At 39.4% G+C, this 21,771-nt stretch overlaps 1 protein-coding gene across 1 annotated transcript; it reads right to left on the bottom strand.

The window, feature by feature from the left end:
• Positions 1-621: 621 nt before the first annotated feature.
• On the bottom strand, positions 622-1,620 carry NPBWR1 (neuropeptides B and W receptor 1). The gene has a single exon (XM_063129836.1). The coding sequence runs from the start codon at positions 1,618-1,620 to the stop codon at positions 622-624; it is 999 nt and encodes a 332-aa protein (XP_062985906.1).
• Positions 1,621-21,771: the final 20,151 nt, after the last annotated feature.

The raw sequence follows: 21,771 nt of genomic DNA, 5'->3' as shown, positions 1-21,771 counted from the left end.
CTGCCCACTGTTGGAATGCAGCATCTGGCATTACCCCCAAGGAAATGCACCCCCTCCACAGAAGAAGGTTTCCTACCTGTTTTGTAGAAGAGCATATTACTTTGGCCCCAAACAAATATGCATCAAATTTGTAATAAAAACAGTATAGAAGAAGGTATCTTCTATCTGTGACAGATATAATGCAGATAGAAAAATAGCAGCGTTCAGATTCATTAAGCAAAGGCACTCTGCATATCTTTATTTGGCTTTACAAAACTCCAACAATATCAACATTAAATAACTTTTTTTCAACTAATACTGTTCTGCTCATATTGTGTCTGCTCCTGCTGCTTCTTTTTAATATTCCAAGGAACTATGTTGCATACCATACCAAAGTAGGAGGGATCTACAAGGGCAAGGTGAAGGGCAAGCAAAGAAAAAAGATTGCCCCAGAGGATGCACTAAGGTGATTCAGCAAGCTTCCCCATCTAGTCAGGAATACTGTGACAATACTTGAAGAAGTCCTGTCTTTTGAGTTTACAACATTTTAGACCTGGTCTATGGTCAGAGCTGTTCCCTTCACAAAAGCTTCTTCAAAATGCATCACCTTGTCTTAAAGAGGCTATAAAGAAACTGAGAGTTTTATGAGGAAGTCCCACATTCGACCAACTTTCGGAAACTCTTTCGGAAAGTATCATCTAAAAAGGCATAAAGGAATGGGTTGAGGCAACTGTTAGCGTAGCTCAGTGTGGTGATGAAATAGGAGATTCCAATGATCAGAGGAGTCTGTGGGATGTCTGTGGTGAGGGCAACCACTGTGCTGAGGTGATAGGGTGTCCAACAGAACAAGCAAACTCCCAAGATGATCAGCACCATGATTGTCACTTTCTTTTTGGCTTTGTCCAAGGCCTTAGCATTGCTGTGGAGACGCATCCGCCGGAGCTTGAAGAGCATGGTGCTGTACAAGATGCAGATGGTGGACACGGGGATGGCAAAACCCAAGATCAGGGTGTAGAGACGGCTCACCTTCCACCAGAAGCTCTCAGGATTGGGAAAGACAAAGACACACTGGGACCGCCCCTCTTCAGTATGTATCTTGGCAAAGATACTAAATGGCAAGATAATGATGGTGACAAAAACCCAGACGCACAGGCTCACCACCTTGGCAGCCCTGTAGGTGCGGTAGGTCATTTTCTTTGATTTGACCGTGGCCACCACCACAAGGTATCGATCGATGCTCATGACAGTTAGAAAGTAAATGCTTGAGAAAGTGTTGTACTGGTCTATGGAGATGATCAGTTTGCACATGAATTCACCAAAGGGCCACTGGAGCAGCAGATAGTCCGCAATGTTGATAGGAAGGACCAAAGTAAAGAGTTCATCAGCAATAGCCAGATTGAGGATGAAAATGTTGGTGACTGTCTTCATTTTTGGAGCTTTTAAGATGACATAAATGACTGCAGAATTTCCAGTGAGTCCTACAGCACAGATCACGGAGTAGATGATGGGCACCGCAATGTAGAACTTAGGAATCAGTTGTGGGGCTGACATATTGTGCCAGTGGTGTTCTGTCCTGTAGCAACCAACATCCACATCAGTGCAGGAAGCATTGGGCTCAGGATGGGAGGAAAAATTATCCATTGTAGAGTGACAATGATCAGTTTCATTGGATAAACACTGTTTAGTTTAGGTAAGCCAAGTAGGCACAGACCTTTTACAAAATCTCATAGGTGAGATCTTGTAGGCATTGTCTTTCCTAGAATTGTTTCTTTCAGTGATGCAGCCCCTCATTCAAATAGTTCTTGCATTCTGCATCCTTTGTATCTTTGCACTTTGGACCACTTGCACTCTCCAGATGTCCTAAGGAAAACAAATGTTAAGTAACAATAAATATACATTTCAACACATCCCTTGCTTTCTTTTTCTTCTCTCTCTCTCTTTTGGATGTGACTCAACATTGCCGTGAAATACACAACATGTTCATGATTTAAGTACAAATGTCTTATCCTTTTCTCACACAGGGTGACATGCTACACAGATTCTTCAGGAAAAATAACAAGCACATCTAAAAAGCATGCCCCCCATGAGTGAAGAATCCTGAATGCAAATCTCACCTAACTGCATGCACAGCTTACGTCTCTTTTTTGTTCATTCACTTACACATTCCTCTCCAAAACATTCACATGGTGTTTAGCACGCTCATCATACCCTGAATTGTTAGTTAAGCACTAGGATCCTTCCTCCTCACTTACCTTGTTAACTAAGGCTCTGTCCTCTCATTGTGCATCCTTTTGCAGTTACTCAGCTCAGGAGGTTGCACTGCCAGCTGAGAATCCCGAGTGAAGTGTTGTGTTGCTGAAATGCTAGACAGCTCCTCAGCTGCTGCATCTCCGAACTGTTCCTGCATGCTGGAGTTCTGGACAGCCCCTTCCGAACCCCATTCTCACAGCCGTGGCTGGGAAATGTATCGCTGCCACAGCATGTGGAGCTTGACACCGTCACAGATTTATATTCTCCCCCCTTCAATAGAAATTTGTTTCCCCAGAAGTTGCAAACAGCTTCAGGTGGCCGGGGCTACGAGGGGTTTCGTCTCCTCTTCAGTCTCTTCACACTGTATCTAATTGTGCAGCAAGATCAGTTTGCCTTTAATAATATAACTGTTATCTATAGGAGAAAACAAAAATCCATTATTTCTACCCTGATATGAATGTATGGCCAGAGTTCGATTTTGTTTGAGAGCGAACAAGCTAATAATTCCTATCTGTTCTTTCCACACTATTCATAATTTTAATCTCTCTCCCATGACCTCCTCCCCTCCATTTGCTGTCTTATGAAAAACACCAACGCCTTTAGCTTTTCCTCTTAGGGAAGCTGAGCTAAGCCAATGGTACTTTTTGTACTATTCTGAATCAATCTACCCCATACCCTGGCAGAAAGCTCATCATGTCTTGTAAGGAGTCCAGCCATGAATGACTTATGCTTAAAAAAACAAAACCTACTTTGCACTTACTTGGAAACTGCTGGAGTGCAATCATTAGCAAAATCGTTACTGTGCAAAGAGGGCAGATAAATCCATTCTGCTGCATGTACCTGTAAAATCATATGAACACACAGGAAGAAAGCACCTCTCCTGTCTTTAGCACTGATGAGCAGGACATAGAAGACCGCTTGAGGTCTGTTGTCCCCCCAGCCCAATCTGTGCTGCATCCTCTCCCTGCTCCAAAAAGACTGTGTGGAACCCATCTCTGTGAATTAGATGAGAGGCAAGTGGGTGAGGGAGGGAGGGCTGAGAAGAGCAGATGTTGCTTTCCCAGTGAGTGGACTGGATCACTTTTCTGCACAAATACAAGTGAATACTAAACTGGGCTAGCTGCTGCAGAAATAACACTAAGGTTGGGGTCTTCCACATGGTGACCTTGAGCACCAGTGTGCCTGTGGAAACACCTCTCTTGGGACCTGCCAGGCTCCCTGCTTCTTCCAATTTTTATTTTATTTTATTTCTTAAGATTTTTTTAGATAGGTATAAAAATATATTTTTAAACACTGGGAGGCTGGCATGTTGCAAAGTGAAATGACCCCCTCTAGCATATTTCGTTGGTTTCAAAAGAGTGTTTTTATATTTTTGAGCCCCAACCCCACCACTGCCTTGTACGTAGGTTCTTGGACAAGTTACTTTTCCTTTTGTCTCACCAGATTGCCTTTAGGAACTGAGTGTTGTGTGACCAGTCATGCCTGACATGGCAGCCGTTTTATGAATGGGCAAGCTACACTCCCCCATAGCAGCCATTTCATAAGAGTACCCACAATACTTTCTCAAATTTTCCAATGTGCCCACCAACCTAAACATGTTGTGACCCCCTGATTAACTACGGCAACTTAAGAATGCTACTGATGATGATATTTAAAATAAAATACACAGAACGAGATATTGCCTTGTGGGTCTCAATGGTCTTTCACTGGACTGCCAATCAGACTCATCAATGCAATAGGATTTGATGCTACTACTTCCCAAGCCATTTCACAGGGTCATTGCCTTGTCCTCCACATTTCCTAGTAGAATAGCTACAAAAGTAGGTTCTAATATTCCATTAAACTGTACACATTAAGGAATGTTTTTATTGTTTTACAATCTAGCGCACATGGAAGGTGTTCTTGGCCAGGTGACTACTCTACAAATTTGAAATTCCCACAGGGCTATAGAATCTCTCTCTCTCTCTCTCTCTCACACACACACACACACACAGAGAGAGAGAGTCTGGAGTCTCAGCATATACACTAATAGTGAATTCCATTGACTCAGTGCCAATTTTATCTAACCAAAATAAACACTAGAAGCAAGTATCATCAGGCTTGGGGAAATCCCAAGTTTGCAAAAGTACCCTCCCATGTTTTTGGGTGGGGAAAGCCATAAAGGAGGGAAGTAAACCTCAATGCTATCCCAATGACAACTGGACATAGTCAGTGGCTATAGAATTCTGACTACTGGGAGTAGGAATGAAAAGTCAGGGAGGGTGAGTGGAATGGACCATAAGAAGAGCCAAGCTGGATCAGACCAAAGGTCTATCTAGTCTAGCATTCTGTTCACGCAGTGGCCAATCAGCTGCCTATGAGAAGCCCACAAGTAGGATATAAGTGCAACAGCACCCTACTGCCCATGTTCCCCAGCAACTGACATATAGTATTATATATTATATACATTATAGTATTATATACATTATTATTTATGTATTTTATACTTATTGTTGTTCCCCACTTGGCTGTCTCTGATCCTGGAAGTAGCACATAGCCACTCATGCTCATCAGCAACTGTTTAAATATACATACCACAGAAATATCATATAGCCATCAGGACTAGTAGCCAGCCTTATCCTCCCAGAATTTGTCCAATCCCCTTTTAAAGCCATCCAAAGTAGTGGCCATCAAGTACATCCTGTGGAAGTGAAATTCATAGTTCCACTATGTGCTGGGTGAAGAAGTACTTCCTTTTATTTGTTCTGCATCTTACGGAACTCAGCTTCATGGGATGACCCCAAGGTTCTCATATTATGAGAGACAGAGAAAAGTATCTCCCTATCCACAATCTCCACACCATGCAGAATTGTGTACACCTCTATCATATCTCCCTTCATTCACCGTTTTTCCTAAGCTAAAGAGTTCCTAAATATGCCTAACATGGAATTTGCCTTTTTCACAGCAGCTGCACACTGGGTTGACATTTTCATTGAGCTGTCTGCCATAACCCCAAGATCTCATTCTTGGTCAGTCACCACTAGCACAGATTCCATCACCTTATATGTGAAGTCAGAATTTTCTTGCCCCAACATGCATATCTTTACACTTGCTTAATTTGAACCACATTTCCTATTTGGATGCTCATTCTAGTTTGGAGAGATAGTTTTGGAGCTTTTTGAACTTTTGTTTTGTTTTGTTTTTATTACTCAAAATAATTTCATCAGCAAACTTTCACACCTCACTGCTCACTCCTAATCCCAAATCATTTAAGAACAAGTTGGAAAGCATTGGTCCCAATATGTGGAACCCTACTGTTTACATCCCTCCATTGAGAGAATTTACCATTATTCTGAAGTGTCCTGGAAAAGGTCATAGCTGGAAACCTGAATGGGAGCACTCCACATACTGCAACATTTTGTTGCAAGCCCCACTTGTCACAGTCCAAACACAAACTGTCAGAATGAGGGCCAAATCAGGCACAGCACCATTCAGGCAATAGTCATCTGAATCCATGGCTTTTAAAAAGTAAATTGCAGATGGAGGACTGATCAGTAGTGGGACCCTAGTGTGATTGGTAGGCAGCCTGAATCCTTCCCCTGTCCCAATTTGTATTGGAAAAAGCTTCCAGGAATGGAGTAAATTGGGACCATTAAGATTGGTGATCTAGATTAGAAAGCAAACATCTAACCCCTGCCCCTCCAGAATTCTATTCCATATCAGGACCCTGTAATTTACTTTGCAAAAGCCATTGCCAATTGCTTGAATCCCATCCCATCTAGTTTGGCCCTGAAAGTTAAGCTGGTAAAGGGTTGGGACATTAGTATTAGATTATTATTTTTATCTCACGTGTATCCTCCAATAAACTCAGGGTGGTGGTGTATATATGGGGTTATCCCATTTAATACTCACTGCAACCTTGAGGTAGACTAATCTGGTAAACTAGCTCATGTGAGCTTCATGTCTAAGTAGAGATCTGAACCCAGACTTCCCCATTCTAAATTTACTACATCACACTAGCTTTTGCTATTTTTAAAATGACACACACACACACACACACACACACACACACACACACACACACACACACTTAAGCCATTATTCCTTGTCCACAGCACAAAGAAATACAGACATGTCAAGTAGATATTAACAATGATTCATTGATTTACAGAGCAATCCTAAACTTGTTTATTCTGATGAAAGTTCCACTTGAGTTCAGTGGGATTTTCTTTCCAGTAAGAATGTTTAGGGTTGCAGCTTAAAGACTTAAAGTTCTCAGCTATATACTATATCAGCTTTCCCCAACCATTGGCTTCCAGATGGGCTGGACTACAATTTCCATTATCCCAGCCAGCATGATTACTGGGTAAGGTTGTATTCTACAATGTAATCAGAAAACTGCACAGCCTTAGGCTCTTTATAAGGCACATTATGAAGTTAGGATTAGAGCTTGTAATTACTGTAAATGTGATTAAAAGCTTGGCTATTCTAAAACTTAATGTGCTCTTGTTGTGAAAATTGGTATATTTGTGTGATTTACCAGTTGTTCATTTGTTCTTGTTTTTTGTTTGCTATGGTCAATACCAAATAAATTACTACTAAAATGTACACCATGTTCTTTGAGTTTAATTAAATTATCACACTTGTTGCAATGCTGTGATGCCTCTCTCTCTCTCTCTCTCTCTCTCTCTGTGTCTCTCTCTAACTAGTGGGCCACAGGAGGTCTGTGAATATCCTGTTGAAATATCTAGCATTCATGAAGAACAACACTCGCGAGACTATTTTGAAAGTAATGATGTTAGAGCAATTATAAGATAGAATATGAAATGAAAAATGTCCATACTGGTATATTAAGTTCATGTCCCCAGAATAGTTTATGGGGTTAGCACTAACTACAAGCGATGCTGTCACAGACAACACTTTAAGCCACTGTTAGAGCCACTCACCCTGCTGCAGGAGGTCCGACTGTGGTTAGTGAGTGAGCAGGGTTTAGCAAAACACATCACACAAGACACCTTAAACCCTGCTGCTTAACCAAAAGCCTTAATCAGCAGGGTTTAAGGGGTCTTCTGAACAGGTCCAGTGTGTCTTCATGTGTGGGTGCAGCTCCAATGCACTGCCCATCACTGTATGCATCCCTAGGAGCCAAAGAGGTCGCCCACCCCTGTTATATAGGTTGCAAGTCCTCTATGGAGGGACAGTGCCACTTCTGCTTATAGGTCATAACATCCTCTTAGTAGCACACGTGTTCAGCAGAAACAGTGGTGGCAGTCAGCGTAGGTGTAAATGCCTTCACACAGTTATAGCAATATGACTTCAAAGTAAATAATTCTGTTTGCTTCTGAAATAATCTAATCCTGTCAGATCCATAGGCTGGGGCTGTGTATGCCAAATACATTATTATTACAAATGACTTGCTGACACTGAAAGCACTAAGAGATCCTAAACTCTGAAAAGTCACAATGCGTCTTGGTAATACTGCTTTCATTTGCACAGCTGTTTATTTGACATAATGAAGGGGAAATGTATCCTTAAGGATTTTGTTTTTGTTTTAAATTAAGCTGCTTTAAACTCCATGGTTACCACTCTTTTAGAATTGAAAGCTTCCAAGGCTTTTCTCGGACAAATGGAAACTTTTGTTTGAATTGCACAAGAGTATTCCAGTCCGCTTCTGTCCCTTTTATTCACCATTTCTCTTTTACCTTTACTTTTTTCAATGATCTTTATATATTTCCTGTTCACATCCTCATCTCTTTGTGTATCTCTCTCTTTCTCATGCCCCTTCTCTCTCTCTCTGTGAGTGTTTCTATGTGTGAATGAGGTCTGTTGATGGGGGACAGGTGAGAGTGCTTCTATTTAATGTGAAAGAGCAGAATAGAAAGGAAACTAAATGTTCTTCAAATCATGCTTAGCTCTGTATGATTTGCTTATTTAATTCAGTGTAAACCTGTATAACCCCAACTTGGACTGGTACCATAGGCACTTCAACAGGAAAGGATTCTAGCTTTCCTTCCCCACTCCCAAAATTTCACACACACACTGGGTGGAATTAATGGAGGCAGATTTTCTTATTTTAACTCCCTGCCCTGTGGAGGTGGTATTTCAGGATGAAAATAAGGTACCTTAAATCTCCCCTGCCAGAGCACCATGGTTCCAATCATACACCAAAGCACATAATGCAATCACACATAGCTCTACTCTGCTGTGTTAATTTAGCATGAGAATATGGATCAATGCAGCATTATATGCCATGTCTGTCTAGTCACTGAAATTGCAGGTGGATACATTCCTTTCTTTTTAATATGCTTAGAAGAACCTAGTGGCATCCAGCTGAAAAGGGGTGTTGAATAAGTTGACTCCAAAACAGTCAATCATCTTCCAATCATTGGTATGAGTTAACGGATAAGCCTTATGAAATAAACTAATATCTGAAATTAAATCCTCCCTCCCTAATTGACAATTGAATTATCTTAAGTGAAACTAAGGAGAAGAAACCCCTTCCCCAATAAACTTCTGAAATGTTGCATATAGAGTTTTTGGAGATACATTTGGGGAATATATCAAGAAATATTACACAATGCATAAATGGTAAGATATTCATAAATATATTAACCTTACTCCATGTTCTTAAATTAAGTGATGCCATCTTTCCAAATCGAGAGAGAGAGAGAGAGAGAGAGAGAGAGAGAGAAGACATGCTCTTAAGAGAAAGTGTCTAGGTGTGTGTTTGGCCCTACCCACTTCTTGTTCTGGCCCCACTGGCATGTGTCCTGTCCCCACAAAAAGGCATTACCCCTAAGGGAACATGGTATGGGGCCATTACTGAAAAGGCCTTGCCTCTAGTGCCCATAGATCGAATTAATCTTGATAGTGAACCCATTAGCAGGGCTTCTTAGGGTGATCCTAAGGCTCAGCAGGTTCATATGGATGCAGGTGGTCCTTTCCAGAACCTCCCCCCACCCCAGGCCCTAGGGCTGGGATGGGCAACTTGTGGTCTTTCAGATGTCATTAGACTACAACTCCTATCAACCCTCACTTATGCAGGCTAGGGCTGCTGAGAGTTGCAGTCCGACATCTGAGCCACAAGTTACCCACCCCTGATTATTTATTTATTTATTTATTTATTTTATTATATTTCTATACCGCCCAATAGCTGGAGCTCTCTGGGCGGTTCACAAAAATTAAAAACATTCAAAGTATAAAACAACAGTATAAAACCATAATATAAAATACAATATAAAAGCTCAACCAGATAAAAACAGCAGCAATGCAAAATTACAAATTTAAAACCATGTTATTTAAAATTTATAGATTGTTAAAATGTTGGGAGAATAAAAAGGTCTTCACCTGGCGTCTAAAAGCATATAATGTAGGTGCCAAGCGAACCTCCTTAGGGAGCTCATTCCACAACCGGGGTGCCACAGCAGAGAAGGCCCTCCTCCTGGTAGCCACTTGCCTCACTTCCTTTGGCAGGGGCTCACGGAGAAGGACCCCTGAGGATGACCTTAGGGTCCGGGCAGGTACATATGGGAGGAGGCGTTCCTTCAGATAACCTGGCCGCAAGCCGTTTAGGGCTTTAAATGTTAATACCAGCACTTTGAATCGGGCCCGGACCTGGACTGGCAGCCAATGAAGCTGGAAAAGGACTGGCGTAATGTGGTCTCGTCGGCTTCAAATATCAATACCAGCATTTTACATTGGGTCCAGAAATGCACCAACAACCAATGCAACTCATACACTAAAGGTCCTACATGTTTTGACTGCCTGGATTATTCAAAACATGAGGCATTCAAGATGTGGAATTCATCAAGACCATAGTATCTGTCTCTCTCTGTCTCAAAAACAAACGAACAAACAACAACAAAAAAACGGTGACATGAAAAGATTAAGATCTGTAATAGTACTGCAATCAAGAGATCCTTTTTATTGTAATTTTCCGAAGGAAGAACTTAAGTTAATTCTAATTATGAAGTGATGCAAGATTTTTCAACTGTAATAATGTCTGATATATTTATTGTATTCTGTTTATTCTAGCTCAATGTTCCCTTCTGCTAATTACTCTCCACTCCATTGATTTCCTTAGGTAATGTGTCTTTAATAGTGATTTAGTATAAGGCACTTAGAATACTTTGAAAACCCTGCTCAAGCTTATTTACAATTTGATCTTAATCATGAACTCATTTGGTCATTTAAATTGGTTGATTGCTACTGAACATGATAGGGGAAGTAGAGGACATTGCTCGTTACATTTCATTCGCTCGTCATGGTACATTTAATGTGAATGCCATAGCTCACACCAAATCCATCCGTTATTCATGTGAATAGCATTTCCAAATTAATAGCTCCCAGAATAGATGCTGTTGTTTTTATACTGTTTTTATGTTTCTGATGGTTTTTTAAATCTTGTATACTTTTTAATGTTTACTATTTTTAACTGTTGTAAACCACCCAGAGAGCTTCGGCTGTGGGGCGGTATATAAATGTGATAAATAAATAAATAAATAAATAGCTGGTACTGAGAAAAACCAGGTTTTTTTTCCAATTTAGGCAATATTATGAATTGCTACTCAAAGCATAAAACATGGGTAGGATCTTTGGAGGTTTCAGCTTATAAATATAACGTATTGGGTGGGGTAGGAAGTCCATTGTCCCAAGCCTAGATTGGTTATGGCAACAAGGCAGGGGCACATCTATGCTCTTGAGCCACGAGAAGTGCCACATGCATTAGGACTGATTTAACAGTATGTTGTATCTGGTTCATTCATAATAAATCATAATGCATTGAGTTGGGTTCCAAGATCCTCTGAATGGAATTCCACTCACATAAAGGGTGCTCCTAGCACCCACTAACAAATAGGTGCAAAGCCTTTTTGACCCTGAGGGGAAAATCTGGTTTGTTGGTTAGGGTGAACATGCACACAAACATTGGGTGAGGGGAGGCATGTGAACACAGACAGCTAGATATTGGGGGTAGGGAGACACACATTAATATACTAGGGTGGGGGAGAGAAGCACACACACATACTTCAGGGCCACTGAGAACGGAGGAGGCTGAAGCCTTCTTCTTTCCCTAGTAATCCTGACTCAATCACTGCTTTACCACCATCACCATTGCTTCCCACACTCCCGTGTGCCTGTGCTAATTTGAAGGCCCTTGCACTCATGGAAGAACTCCTTTGAATCCAACCCAGGCAGGATCTACACTACTGCTTTATAATGATAGGAAGAGCTGTAATTAGGCACCACTGCTTTATAATAGTTTATAACGGTTTTGACAACTGTTCGGCTCCAGGAAACATTACATATACTCTTTTCAAATCGTTTTCAATGTGTTGTATCCTGGTGTTGATCTGGACCCATTGTTTTTAACTTTTGGAAAGGTGATCTTGAGATGTAAGTAAATAGGATATTGTGCTGGTATTTCTAATCCAAATAATGAACAGTTTATCAAGTTTCTGGGGCAAGGCAAGAAGCAGGCCCACCATCGAGGGGTAGGCATGGTTTGGTACATGGACCCACATTCCAGCAGAGATCCACTGACAAGAGCTCCACCTCCTCTTCACCATTGCAATCTGGTTCTTCACCTGCCTCTTGCTCTGACCCTGACAGCAGTGGGGATGAGAAGGAGCCATTGCATTTTATCTTTTATCCTTTTAGCATTTTATCTTTTATCTTTTTAGCATTTTATTATTCACTCTGGAATCTGTTTAGATGTGGAGCAGTATATAAGTGCTTTAAATAAACAAACAAACCATAATCAGTTCTTATCATGGGTTCCCTCCACCTCCTCCCAAACATCCTGTTGGCTTGGTTCCTGAAGGTCAGTCCAGGTGAGATCTAACAAGGAGCCTCATCAGATGCGCCAGGAGGGGGGGGGGATCTCATTTCCCTACTGTTGCTTTGCCTCCTGCTTCTATCCCACAATAGGGATGAACAGCTTCCTCTTTCTTCACTTGGGGAAGAAAGAGGAATCAAGCAAGAACCACATGGCCCATTCAGTGATTTATTTATTCATTTATTGCACTGCTTCTCCTGCACACAGCAGGAAATGGTGGCAGGTATCATTACAGTAAAAGAAAAAAATGGATTTCGGGGTCTTATTTTTTGATGGAAAAAAGAGCAGAAGGAGCAGGAGACACCCAGGAGACAGACCGCATCATCAAAAGGCCCCATGAACATCCATGAGTGGCCAGTAATAAGCGTGCTATAAAACATTCATTTGATGACACTGTATGTTTAATGCCTGTTTGTCTGTAAGTACAATTGATTTGTACAATAAGTAGCCTGACATTGTTAGACATGAGAGGTATTTTTGTTTATATTTTCTTTCTTTCCACGCTCAACAGACACACTTCTCCATGGCACATCTCAAATCTAAGACATCTCAGTTTCTTTTGCCTTGTCTATATTACCAGACAGAAGAACCCAAACAGTAGTTTGAAAGAATGTTAGCCATTCGATACTAAGAGAAAAATATAAACATAATCTGAATTGAATCCAAGAATCTGAACCAAGGTCTTCAGTATGCAAACTGAATATTCTTTCTAAAGAACTGCTTTGGTTCTTATTATGAAAATGTGGCAATAGGCTGATATTTCTCTGCCCCAAAGACAGTTCTGCTTGTAGAGTTTTGTCTGCTAGGGAGGCCCATCTGTTACCTTGACATGTTATTTCAGACTGCGAAAGTACAATTATTTTGCCACTCCATTGTGCACTACAGTGTCTGAACACCAGAAATTCAATCAATTCCTATGTGCCTTTTCTAGAAAGTAGCCCAATGATCTGTTTGGCAGCCCAGTGGTGCTATACATGTTTACTCAGAAGCAAATCCCACTGAGGATTTGCCCAGATGTATGCACATGATTTGATTTCTCTATACTTGGCAACTGGCAACAGAATGTGTGGAAAAATGTGTTTAGATTTGATTATGAATGTGCATGTGTGAATCAGACCTACTTTTTAATGGACTTAGATTCAAGGAGTATATTTTGGTTTAGTGCTCATTTTACCTCGGTGGCATGGGGAGGGGAATGACTCCTTCCCATGCTGTGCCATAGCAACTGGAGAAACCCTGGACTAGCTGCCTTAGACCATGATGCTATATCGGCATCAACCATAGATTAATGCTAGCATAGGGAGGAGCCAGAATGGGCTGCTCTGCATGCAGTTGGTTGCATCTCACATTATTTAGTGGAATGGGAAGGAGCAGCAGTGGGGGGGGGGAATTCTCTTTTACAATTGCTTGTGCACTAATTTTATACTATAGGATTGCAAGAAGAGCCCTACTTGACCAGACCAATGGTTCATCTGGTCTCGTCTGTCTCTGGTCTCTCACAACTAGGCTGACACCATCTTGTTTTTGTAACAACAACCTTTTACTCAGAGCTTTATCACACCAGCGTTATACTGTGCAGTCACTGCAAATTGTGTGCAAAGGACTCCGAAGTTTTCCAACTTATAATCTGTTTTTATTGTGAAGTACTATGAAGTTTTCCAGTTTATAATCTGCTTTGACAGTGAAGTACTCCCATGCATCCTGCTTCAATTGTGCTATAAAGCCAAAAGACCCGACCTATTTTGCTACTAGTTTTGGAGGGAATAATTCGTTGTTTTCCGAGCAGCCACTCGAGCAGGATTTGATACTCTTAAGCTTCAAATTAAACAAATGCTTACATTTGTGTAGGTTTTAAAGATAAAGACATCAAAATTGGCACAGTAATAGATATTAAGAAGAGCTTTAAGCATACCAAATTTGAATTGGATTGGGTCATCCGTTGATTTTTTTATTTTTTTTTACATTTCCCCCCTTAAACCCTTTTCCTGGTATGCAAAGGATCTTAGGAGCCCTGTCGCCCAGGGTGTGATTTAGCTAGCAACAACAACAGCTTAGCGCTGTAGGGGATAATTTGAGGGAAGCAGGTAAGTGGGATGAAGCTATCAGCCTTTAAGTACTTTCTTCACCACAGCTTTTTGTACTCTTTATTGCTCCCTCTGGTAGCCTGAGAGAATGCATCCTTGACTTTTTCTATATACTACACATTCCAGCATCTGTTTCCAACAGTCACCAACCAGTTAGCTCTGAGAAGCCCAGAAGCAGGACATGGAGGCAATGGCCTTCTCTCACTGACATTCTCAACGAACTAAACTTCCCCAGTTTTCAATCAGAACCAGTCAGAACTCTAAAGGAACTATCCAAGGTGCTTTGCACATCAGAGCCACCAGCCTCCACTGAACTAAACCACGTTTAAAGTTTGGAACCACCTTGGTTTTACTTAAAGAAAAGCATGATGCCACCAGTGCTTTCATTAAAATGAATAAAATTCATTCAGTCAGTCAGTCACAATCTAAAACAATCATGCAGAACATCGTGTTATACCGGCTGAAACATATAATGGTGAAAATCAGGTCTCAATTATCTATTCACACCCAGAGTTTAGAATAAAAGGCTGCAGCAGTTTATATTCACAGCAGGAAGGAAATGCATACAATTTAAAAGTGATTTAAAAACAGCCTTCCAATTTTACAGCACCGTTATCTAAATTGTTTAAATTGGCCTGCATTGCAGCACCGACTGTGCAGCATCTGAGAATCCCTTCTTGGTGCCATGCCCTTAAATTATGGCCATGAGTTACAAGTATGTAGGTGAGCAATAAGAAAAGCTGGGTTTTCTTCTTTAAAATGTATCAGTAGGTGCTCCAGGTATAAAATCCCACTAGCCAGCCTGGGGTGCCTAAAAGCTGTTGACCAGAAATGCAGGAGCTATTCTAGAGTGACCAGATTTAAAAGAGGGCAGGGCACCTGCAGCTTTAACTGTTGTGATGAAGAGGAAGTTTCACCAGGTTCTCCATATATACAAATGACACCTGTTGAAATTCCCTTTTCTATGCAACTGTTAAAGAAACAGGAGCCCTGTCCTCCTTTTCATATGGTCACCCTGTTCAGAAGCAGCTTAACCAATGCCGAGAGAGAGAATTCACTCTAAAATCATGGCCAATAATATGCAAGGTTGCCCCAATGCTAACAGGACCCATTGATAGTGCAACAGGAAGTTAATGTTCCTGCTGCAATAGAAAAAGAGGGAGGAGGAAAAAGAGGTTATGGATAATAGATGGGACAGGTCGAATCCCACTAATGTTGAAAAGAGGAATAATATAACTATATTGAATAAATTAGTAAAAGAAAATGATTATTCAGATTCTTGGCGTTTACTCAATGGGATTAGGCCTGGGTTTTCATATTTTTCCCCAGTTCATCATACATACTCCAGGATAGATTATATATTTGTCTCAAAAGATTTTGCAACGAAGATTTGTAAAATGGAAATGGGGGTAATAAAAGTAACTGATCATGCCTTGTTAAGTTTAGAATTTGCAGTTAAAAAGAACTATAAAGAGGCATATAGATGGAAGCTGAATACAAAAATATTGAAATATAATAAAGTGGTAGAGAAAATTCAGAAGGAATTGTCGGAGTCATGGGAAATTAATGAAAAGGGAGGAACAGCTGGGTCAGTCGTTTGGGACACCATGAAGGCTGTAGTAAGAGGAATTTGTATTAGAGAGACGTGTAGCTTAAAAAGACAACAATGTGCAGAGCAGGAAAAGTTAGAGATAGAAATTAGAAATTTGGAGGAAGAATATTGGCGAGGTAAAAATAAATATAAATTAGTAGAAATACAAGCTAAGAAGAAACAATTAGAAAATTTAAATTTAGAGGAGGTTCAAAAGAATTTAATATATATGAAAAGGGAATATTTCGAAAACAGTAATAAGAATTCTAGGTTGCTTGCCAGGCTCACACAAAAAGAAAAAGGGAGGAATGGGATAGAAGTATTGAAGGATAATCGAGGGAATTATTGTCATATAATGAAAGATAAAATAAAAAATTTCCAGGAATTTTATCAGGAACTATATAAGGGTAAAGAAATACAACAAGAAAAGGTGGAGGAATATATTGGAAGGTTTATAAAGAATGGAATAAAACCAGAATATAAAGAGTTAATGGAGAAGGTAATAACTCAAAGAGAAGTTGAAGATGTTATTGATAATTTGAAAGTTGGTAAATCACCGGGAGCAGATGGTTTAGGACCAGAATATTATAAAGTTTTCAAAGAATTTTTAGTTCCAAAGTTATTGAAACTTTATAATAGGATATTATTAGGAGAGAAGATACCTGAAACATGGGAACACTCATTGATAATTCTAATTCCAAAACCAGATAAAGACCTGACTAGTCCTGATTCTTATGGACCTATCTCGTTAATAAATCAGGATGCCAAAATTTTCTCATCTATTATGGCTAAACGGTTAAATAAATTTATATCAGAATATATAGGAGAAGATCAATGTGGATTTGTGGTAGGAAGGCAGATGCATAGTTTAGTGGGAAGAGTTTTAAATGTAATAAATGTAATAAAAAAATCAAATATCAAGGCAGGAATTATGGCATTGGATATTTTCAAGGCCTTTGATTGTGTGAGCTGGCAGGCATTAAAGATTATTGTAGATAAATTGGGATTTGGAAATAAATTTAAAAACATAATAGAACAGTTATATTCCCAAAATACAGCTGTAGTGGTGGTAAACGATGGACTCACTGAAAAGATACGACTGGCCAGAGGTACAAGACAAGGATGTCCGCTCTCGCCGGTCCTGTTTGTAATGGTTATGGAAGTATTGGCGAAGGCACTAAGGGAGGATGAAGAGTTAGAAGGAATTGGAGAGGTAAGGGAAATAAAGTTAAACATGTTTGCGGATGACACTTTATTGACCATTAAGAACCCAATAAGAAAAATAGATAGAATTAAATATCAGTTGAGGGAATTTGAAGAAATTACAGGGTTAAGAATAAATTGGTCTAAATCAGAGATGATGTTGTTTAATTATACTAAGAAGGAAGAAAAGGAATGGGAACATAAGGGAATAGAAATGAGAGTTAAGGAGGAGATTAAATATTTGGGAATTAAAATTACAAAAAATTTAGAGAATCTTGAAAAGGAGAATTTAACGAGGTTAAAGAAAGAGGTATTAGAGAAATTGGAGAAATATAAAAGATTAAATTTATCTTGGTTTGGAAGAATAGCTTTAATAAAAATGAAGATTTTAGCTAAAATTAATTTTGTGTTTAGGATGTTACCAATAAAAATATCAGAAACTGAGATAAAAAGTTGGCAAAATATTATTAATAAATATTGTAATGGAGAAAAGAGAGCAAGAGTGAATAAAAATAATTGGTATCTAAGCCAAAAAAAGGGTGGATTGGGTCTCCCAAATATAAAATTATACTACGCAGCAAATAGATTAAGACATATTGTAGAAGCAATTATAGGAGTAGGAGATTTATATTGGATGGAAGAAAAAACTATAAGTAATGTAGAGATGAGTTTGGACAATGTCTTTTTTAAAGATGGAGGGAGAAAGTGGGTTGGAAGTATAGATAATCCACTCCTGAGGACTCAATGGGAAATTTGGAGTAAATTTAAAGGGAAGCTGCTTCCGAGCAACTCTCCCTTAGCACCGATAATAATGTTAAAGAATTTCCCAGAGGATCTGAACGGTAGATTATGTAAAATATTAAAAGAGAAAAGTAAAATAAAATTAAAGGATTGGTTAAGAGATATAAAAACAAGAGAGGATATGGAAAAATTGTTAAAGGAGAAAAAATTATCTTGGTTAGAATATGGGCAATTAGAACAATGGAATAAAAAGTGGATTAAAGATAATAGAGTTTGTAGAAAGATGACGAAGTTTGAAGAGTTAATAGCAAATAAGGAAAAAGGTAAAGGAGGTAGTATAGTTTTAAAAGGGTTAATGAGTGAAATTTATAAAATATTGTTAGAAAAGGAGTTAAGAGAGAACTCAGAGAAAATGGTATGGGAGTCAGATTTGAAGGTACAAATAGGGCGGCAGAGATGGGAGGGACTATGGAAACAAAGAGTGTTGAGAAGTTTATCAGTGAGAATAAAGGAGAACTATTTTAAAATTTTGTGGAGGTGGTACCTAACCCCGATTAGATTGAATAAGATAAATGATCAGCATTCAGCAAATTGTTGGAGAGGTTGTGGGGAAAAAGGAACGTATTTACAAATGTGGTGGCAATGCAAATTTGTACAAAGATTATGGAAGATGGTGTTTTCAGAAATTGAAGAAATAGTGGGAATGAAAATAGAACAAACACCAAAGATTGCATTGCTGTCACTATTTGAAGATATAAAGTGTGGAAAAGAAACTAAAGAGCTGATATCGAGTTTGCTGGTTGCAGCACGATTGATGGTAGCTAGGAACTGGAAGATTCAAGGGGAATATTCTATTGAAGAATGGTACAAAGAAGTATGGGATATAGCCATTAATGATAAACTGACATGTAATATTAAGTGGAGAAAAGGCGTAACTAAAATAAATGAGTTTGAAGGAATCTGGAAACAGTTCCTAATATTTGTGTTTACTAAGGGAAGTGGGAAACCGCCAGCAGAAGAAACGATCAGATTTTGGACTCAGGAATAGATCCCGAGGTGGGGGGTGCACTTTTATGTTAAGAATGATTATGTTGTAGTATGATAATGTATAGGTAATACTTATTCAACATATATGTACTCAACATTTATTCAATATGTATGTAGCAGTTGTTTGATGTTTTTCTTTTTATTATTATTACTATTGTAATGTTGTATGTTTATATAGTGTAGAAAACAAATAAAAATTATTAAAAAAAAAAAAAAAAGAGGGAGGAGAAAGCACTTTAAATCCCCAATGCAAGTATGTGAAGATCACCTCCATTGATTTGCATTGTGGTTGTAAAGGTGTCCTGTCTGGAAAGTGGGAGGGGGCAAAACAAAAACAAAAAAAACCCCTATAGATTGTGCTAAAATCCCTATCAGGATAACAGGAAGTGGTTTTCAAGAGAAAATTTAAAGCTCTAATTAATGATTAAATGTAGATGTTGTTCTGTGATTCCTAAATATAAATGATTAAAGTCCTATGTATTTAAGGAATCACAGAACAACAATTAAAGTAATTGTAGGGGAATGAAAACAAAAGAAGCAGAACAACTCTGATCTACATAGATATATCCAGTCATTCTGCTTTTGAAAGTTGTGGTTTCACAGAGATAAGAGCAGGTAATGCAGCAGCTGGATGTACAGTGGTGTGATCTGGGATCACTGATGGCGGTTCTGATTTCTGCTCTTACAAGTCACTTGCACACATTTGGTGGCTGGCGAGAAGCAACAGGTGGCTTGTTTTTGGTTTTTGCAAGATGCAGAGAGTTAGTAATTCAGGGGTAGCTTTCCTGAATCACCAAGTATATGTACACAAGATTTGGGGAAGTGTGTATGTGGTATTGTTAGGGTAAAAACCCCAACCAGAAGGGAGGGAACAGGAAAACCAGACAAGGCCAGATTCAGTGACCATTCTTTATTGAACTACACTTATAGGAGGAAGTGTAGGAGGAAGTGTAGGCTCCTTATAGGAGCCTTGAGTGCTTGGTATACTCTTTCCCCAGAAAAGGGGTCTCTTGAGTGGGGGTGGGGCATTGTGGCCACCCTAACAGTATGTGGGGACAAGTTTGCTAGGTTCACCTTGCTTTTTCTTTTAGATCCCTACTGAGGGCTTATTTGTCTCTTATACCGGTACGGTTGCTGCTGTTGCACCGTTTCGCTCTGGTTGCCTGCGGTGCTACTTCACACCTATGTCAGTGGTCCTCTCTCACTGAGAGGTGTGTCACTGACATAGGCAGAAATAGGTAACATGATAAACTATATTTGTGGTGATTTTTTTTTAAAAAAAATCCATGGCAAAACATAGGGAGCAATTAGAATAAAGCAATAGTGAGGTGGCAATCTCACTGCGAAGGTACTATGTAAATTAGCCTTTAGCCTCTAGCTTTCCATGGCTCCAGACCACAGTAACTGGAATGCCTCTCCTGACCTGAACATACCTGGATACTACAATCAACATCTGGGGCTCTGCTCCAAGTGCCACCTCCAAGGGAGACTTGGAAGATGGCAACAAAGGAGAGGGTTCTCTCAGTGGTGGCCCCTCGACTATGGAATGAACCTACTGAAGCCCACCTGGTGCCAACACTGTCATCTTTTGGTTCCAGGTAAAGACCTCGCTCTATTCCCAGGAATTTAATGGTACATGATGAGTCATCTATGTCTCCTGTTTTAGAACATGTCTATTAGGGAAAACATTATTTAAATTGTTTTCGCTGTTTACGTTGTTTTAATTTTTCTATGTTAAAAAGTTTAGATTATTTTTATTATATGTATATTGTATTTTATGTAACATTGTAAACTGCCCAGAAAGCTTCAACTATGGAGCAGTATAGAAGTGATGATGATTATGATGATGATGATGATGAATCAGTTGATAGTGTTTATTCATGCAAGCGCCTAATGCATGTAATAGTTTATCCAAAACCAATGTTGAAATTTCCTCATACTTATTTCTGTGGTTGGAAACTTATCTAGCTTACTTAATTGACCATTCCTTGTTCTATCAACTTTCAATTACAATCCCATTTGCCAAATTTCTGAAGCTAGTTTTCTAACACCTGTACAAAATGTGCAAGAAACAGTGCTCTTAAGAAACAGCCCTGAAATTGCCTGTAACCTTCTTTCTCCTGGGATATTATCCAGTATTTGATAAATCTGCCAAAAGGCAGTTTGTGTGACAATTCATTTGACTGTTTGCAGTTTTAAAATCTATAACATTATTTATAATTCATTTTGTCCTATTTGAAGTATTTTACATCATTACATTTTAAAATTCACTTTCCACTTTTGAAGTTAGGAGATTTTATGCTTATGCAAAGCATTTTTGGGCACTCCTGTGAAATGTGTTTCTTAATTATCTTCTGCAAGGTGATATAAAATGTAGGCTCAGCATGCTTCTGAATTGCGGCCATTCTTCTTTATGACTTGACTCATTTTATTTCATCCAAGTCTGTTTTTATTTCCTTTTGAATTCAGTTAACATCCATTCTGCAGTAAAAGTGCCAGACCTGGACTCTAGAGCTAAATCATATCACCACAAATTGGTGCTGGTTGCATGGCTATTTCAAGGCTCATCAAAGCTGGCCAAAGAACATTATGGCCATCTGATTGCTTTGTCGTATGACCAAGTAGATGTTCTGTTCACGATTAAATGAGCCACTTATTTTACTCAGGTGGATGAAAAACACATATCTGGCAGCAAGCTGGAGAAATACCTTGTTGCATAGCTCGTTGTGATGTGCACTGAACTTTTTATGCAGCCAGGCACACATTTCTTCCGAATGTGGGGGAGGCATATCTGAAGCAGGTATAGATTAAAAACAAACTCCTGTAGTATAGTGAACTTTAGCGAAATGGCTGGAGATGGTGCCAAAAAATCAGAACTTCTTTTGGAAATAGTTCAGAAACTTCTGCTGGTTCAAAATGGGACAGCAAGTTTGTTAAATGGTACATTAAGACAGCGTTTTGCCATCTCCATGGGCTTCTACTCTATTTCTGGCCCCAGTTCAGTGCGCTGGCATTAATCCCGAAATCCTAAATGCAAGACCAGCCCAAGACATTTTGCTGCC

The sequence above is a fragment of the Elgaria multicarinata genome, chromosome 7 (genome assembly GCF_023053635.1).
Source record: "Elgaria multicarinata webbii isolate HBS135686 ecotype San Diego chromosome 7, rElgMul1.1.pri, whole genome shotgun sequence".
Classification (NCBI taxonomy): domain Eukaryota; kingdom Metazoa; phylum Chordata; class Lepidosauria; order Squamata; family Anguidae; genus Elgaria; species Elgaria multicarinata.
This window is presented reverse-complemented; position numbering and strand designations above follow the sequence as displayed.

What these genes read in the sequence shown, in the direction of transcription:
- NPBWR1 (XM_063129836.1), bottom strand. Translation starts at nt 1,620, where the DNA reads ATGGATAATTTTTCCTCCCATCCTGAGCCCAATGCTTCCTGCACTGAT.